The sequence below is a fragment of the Colias eurytheme genome, chromosome 32, assembly GCF_061535395.1.
Source record: "Colias eurytheme isolate Ceu_HAF_F1 chromosome 32, ilColEury1 Martin Lab GWU primary, whole genome shotgun sequence".
NCBI classification, from domain to species: domain Eukaryota; kingdom Metazoa; phylum Arthropoda; class Insecta; order Lepidoptera; family Pieridae; genus Colias; species Colias eurytheme.
Window position 1 is genome coordinate 4,689,286 of NC_143011.1, and position 5,083 is coordinate 4,694,368.

The window sequence follows — 5,083 nt, forward strand, 5'->3', positions numbered from 1 at the left end:
TAAGGTAGGTGTTCACCTAAGATAACACAAAACAAATACATATATGTCAATTTAATTAAGAGGGGTTAACATATGAATGAGAGATCTAAAATAGTATCTACATACCAGCAATGTGGCGTTCGATTCTAACAATTGTTTCAAAAGTCTAAAATTCTCATATTATCTGCGTTATATAAGAAATACACGTGAATTTGTAGGCGTGGTCGGTTTGTAGGTTGGGCGGGGGCGAGTTGGTCGTAAATATTGAGGGTAGATAAGAACCATCCCTGTGTGAAAACATTGAAAAACAAAGAGTCAAATACCGGCAGAAAAGATCAATATTAAAGTGATTTTCAAAAGTTATTACAACAATTTATAAAATTCAATCTTATAAATAAATAAATCGAAAATTCAAACTTAACAAAAATATTTCAAAATTTTCATTTGACCTAATATTACCTATGATATCAAACATCTAATAAGAAAGTATTTATGTAGTTACCAACTTTTCATCTATACTCTTTTATTATTGTGTTTAATTTCAAATCTTTTCTGATATTTGATGCCTTTAGACAAACAGTTCTTATAACCTTTTCCACGATTTTATTACCTTAGGACTTTATACCCATAATTTAAAATCATCAAGATTATATTATAGGGATGGTAGGGGGTTTGGGGGTCTAATGAAATAACGGACGACCCCATGACGATTAGAATGTATGTCATACAATTTTAGTACAAAACAATGTAGATACCACAAGCTACAAATGTATTTATTGGGCGATATAAGGGTATTATATTTAATAATTATCACATATGGGCACACGAAAAGATTTGTGTAAATATAGATTACTTATAAGATTCGAAATGTGATTTCGTATGTAGATATGTAAATATAGGTTTAAACAAATTCAAATGACCCGCGTATCTTAGTTATTAAATAGCTTATGTTACCTATTATAAATACCAACACAATAGCTGGTTAAATCTGAATTGATGGTCATTGGTTAAACTTAAGTGTTTTTATTAAAATTGAGACATTTTAATAGCTAACATTTAATTTCTGTCAGTTTTATCTGCAAAGTGTTACCTCACATGTGTTATAAAAATATTATTTCATCCACTTTAAATTTGTCGATAGTTTTTTATTGTTTGGATGAAATATAAAATCAACCGCGCTTTTTAACACGCATTTTGCTAGTAAACATCAAATTTTGTAAGGCCACCTAGGTTTAACCAATGTCTCCCGATTAAACTTCGTTCTAGCCATTATAAACAAGGTGCAGCCTCGATTCATATTATGTGGGTATCACTATTTATTGGTATAGAGTTTTTCAATAAGTAAAAAATGATTAATAAATAATAATAAAATAAGAGTTTTTCAATAATAATAAGAGGCGTAGGGATGTGACGACCCCACCGCCCACGGGCTGGATAACTGTGTGACAGTAGTTATCCAACCCGTGCAGCCAGTCAGTACCCATTCCCAGCAAGTGTGCAAACCGTGCTTCAGCTGGGGAGTACATAGGGTACTAAAAATATATGCAATTAACGGTTTCCTCGGGGAAGTGGGCGACCCTCGAGTGTATAAAGCCTGGTTAATGGATGGCAGACAACAGAATACGATCAGGGCCGCTTCCTGGGGGTCGACCGACCCGACCACCTGGTCGGTCGAACCCACCATCCCCACCAGTTAGCTTGACGACAGCAGGGCCGGCAACGACCCAGCATGACCCAACGACCTGCTGAATGACCGCCAATACGGCTTTCGACGTAATAGATCAACTGGCGATCTTTTGGTGCATGTGACTCATCTTTTAGGAGAAGCCGTTGAGGAATTCGGGGAGGCCCTTGCGGTCTCTTTGGATATCTCAAAGGCTTTCGATAGGGTTTGGCACGATAGCCTCTTAAACAAGCTCCCCTCTTATGGAATTCCAAGAGACCTTTGCACTTGGATCGCTGATTTTCTGCAGGACCGGTCTATACGAGTTGTTGTTGACGGATGCTCCTCCGAGCCAATGTCGATCAATGCCGGCGTTCCGCAGGGGTCCGTTCTCTCGGCAACACTGTTTCTTCTGCACATTAACGACATGATTGCTCCCAACATGTTTAGTTATGCAGATGACAGCACTATTGTCGAGAGATATAAATCCAGTGCCCGTACTTCAAAGGTTGAAATTGAATGTCTTCGGGAGGAAATGATCGATCGCTTAAACCTTACACTTCAGGCTGTGTCCGATTGGGGCGATGCCAATCTTGTTGGGTTTAATGCAGCGAAAACTCAAGCGTGTTTGTTTTCCGCAAAACGGAGTTCTATATCAACTACTCCGACCTTCCGAAATGTGCCACTAGTAATAGCCGACTGTCTGGAGTTGCTTGGTGTCTCCCTTTCGTCTACACTCAACTTTGGGCAGTTTATTGAATCCAAGGCCCATCTGGCCGCAAAAAAGCTCGGAATTCTGAACAAGGTCAAGCAGTACTTCACACCGGGACAGCTTCTTAACCTTTACCAAGCTCAAGTCCGTTCGTGTGTGGAGTACTGCAGTCACTTGTGGGCTGGCGCCGCTAAATGCCACCTAGGGGCTTTGGATTCAATTGAAAGACGTGCCAAACGTATCATCAACAACCCTTCCTTAGTTGAAGCTCGGCTCTTGAGTCTTGAGCATCGTCGTGAGGTGGCATGTCTTTCGGTGCTCTACAGATTGCATTTCGGAGAATGTGCGTATGGATTACACAATTTAATTCCTCCATCTCCATTACATAATCGTACCTCGAGGCGCTCCGAAGGATATCATCCTTTTATTGTGGATATCCCCAATATTCGAACTCGCCGCTTCGAGTCTTCCTTCATCATAAAAACAGCTAAGCAATGGAATTCACTCCCTAACACCATTTTTCCTAAACAATACAACTTGGACCTCTTCAAAGCCAGGGTGAATAGGCTCCTTCTAGGCAGACGTGCAACCAAGTAGGCCACATCACCGCTTCCCATCAGGTGGGATTGTGGCCAAACCTCTGCCTATTGTTAATAAAAATAAAAAAATAAAAAAAAAAATGTGGAGTCCGCTACTGGTGGAAACAGAAAGACTCGCATGAGATGGTCAGTAGACCAAAATAAAAATGCCATGCGAACATATTATAGGGCGACTGAGGGTGAAACCAACCGGACTGGATACCGAGTGAGACTGCTTCGCGAATTCAACACCTTGGAACCCAACATCGCCCTCACTGAACAAAATCTGGTTGACCGAGTTCGATACATCTTGCGCAGGAACATCTTTAGCGCCTCCGAACTCGAACAACTAGGATGTGCGGCTGTTTCCGCGGAAGCCCCTGAACCGACGCGCGTTGATGACCCACCCGATGTGTCAGTCCTTTATGAGGAGAACACCGGGGTGGAGATCAATGCGATCGGAGCGGAGGAAACTGAGGAAATAGCTGCCCAGGACATGGAAAAAATCAGGAGAGAGCTTGAGGAGATGATCTCTCATTACCGAGGAATACCGGTTAAGCAGCGCTCCCAGCTTCCTCGCGTTCCCTACAGAGCGTCGTAAATTGTTTATTCCTGTAATTTGGCATACATACTGATTTATCATATAAGCAACCAATAAAAATATATATTTTATACCTAACTATAGATGGCATCGATACGAAATTTCCGGCATAAGCTTCCAAAATCTACATACTAATACGTGCTTATTGAAAAACTCTATCTAAATTTCAGTGACACTTTCTACTTAGTCGTGTCTTGAAATAAAACTAGAAGATAAGGTACTTGAATAAAGTACTTAAATAAAAAAGTGGGATATTTCAAGGGCTTGCACACAAGTAGATTGTAAAGATTGTATATCATGTACACTGTGAGTACGTTATTTGTTCCTATAGAGCTAAATTATTGTTCATTTATATCTAGTTCATTCATTCATTCATTCATCAGCCCAAAAAAATGAAAAAAAAAAACAAAAAAAAAGTCACGCTGTCTCAATATTATTGATAAGAACACAATAGAAACACACTAAACTGTCTAGGTTAATTACCATAAAAATCATACTAATTGTATTCTAGTTGATAAGAAAAAAAAACATAATAAAATGAAAAAAAAATCACCCCGTTATTACTTATTATTGATAGGAACATTACAAATTGTCATCACACTATAATATCGATTACTCTAGAATATATTGTAAATTTTGTAAAAGTTACTAAATAAATAAAAAAAAATACAAAAAAAGTCATGCATACATCATTACTCATTATCGATAGCAACACAATGGGGATTGAACACAATATCGATGTGAATTACTTAAAAAAATAGTTACTAAGAAATAAACTTCTTATGGGCACTCTTCACAATCTTCGCGTCGGCGAGTAGTGCCTCTACTACGTTGAAAATGTTTAAATATCTAAAGTATTAAAATACATTTATTTTATGACTTTTTCGATTACGATATTGAAAAGTAAAAAGGGGTTTACAATCCCGATTATGGTTTATTTTCTCTTTTGTGTTTCAAGAAAATGTCAAGAAATTTAATTCAACACATCAAAGATAACTTTATGCATTGCTGCGTATAAAAGTTACATATTTATTAATCAATTCCTTGAACATAAATAACATTTGAACGTTATCGACGAATAGGTGTTTCAAAAGTTCAAAAGCTAATCTTAATTCCATCCACCAGGTAAATAATAAAAACATCACATAACTAATCGTTTAACAATTACTGGAAATACAAAAATACCCATTAATTAGAAAACATATGAAGCCTAGAACTTAAAGAAAGATATTCGATCGAAATCATTATTCATAAATCATTCTCATTCATGACGTCATTGTAAATATAACATTTAAAAATCATAAACTCTGGTGCGTATCACAATATAGTTAAGATTTGATGGGATTATGTGCACAACACTTATGATAGTTAAGTAATATAAAGGATTTGATGTATCCTATTTGGGGTATAAAAGACTGTCCTAATAGATATTATAAGTTAGGTAAGGCTATTTTAATTTTCGTTAACGTTAAAATCCAGTCAAATTACAGCCAGAAGCATCTAGAAGTAGCAGAATTCAAACACCCCTTATTGTGACAGGGTTAAAGCAA

The 5,083-nt window shown here is 37.3% G+C and overlaps 1 protein-coding gene across 1 annotated transcript; it reads left to right on the plus strand.

The window, feature by feature from the left end:
• The first annotated feature begins 1,580 nt into the window (after positions 1 to 1,580).
• LOC149895214 (uncharacterized) lies at positions 1,581 to 3,533 on the plus strand. Its single transcript, XM_090119191.1, has 3 exons — positions 1,581 to 1,671; positions 1,801 to 2,947; positions 3,122 to 3,533. The coding sequence occupies exons 1-3, from the start codon at positions 1,581 to 1,583 to the stop codon at positions 3,531 to 3,533; spliced, it is 1,650 nt and encodes a 549-aa protein (XP_089975317.1).
• Positions 3,534 to 5,083: the final 1,550 nt, after the last annotated feature.

What these genes read in the sequence shown, in the direction of transcription:
- LOC149895214 (XM_090119191.1), top strand. Translation starts at nt 1,581, where the DNA reads ATGGATGGCAGACAACAGAATACGATCAGGGCCGCTTCCTGGGGGTCG. An exon ending in CGAACCCACCATCCCCACCA is followed by an intron (nt 1,672 to 1,800) that starts GTTAGCTTGACG and finishes CTCATCTTTTAG; the next exon opens with GAGAAGCCGTTGAGGAATTC. An exon ending in CTAGGCAGACGTGCAACCAA is followed by an intron (nt 2,948 to 3,121) that starts GTAGGCCACATC and finishes AACATATTATAG; the next exon opens with GGCGACTGAGGGTGAAACCA.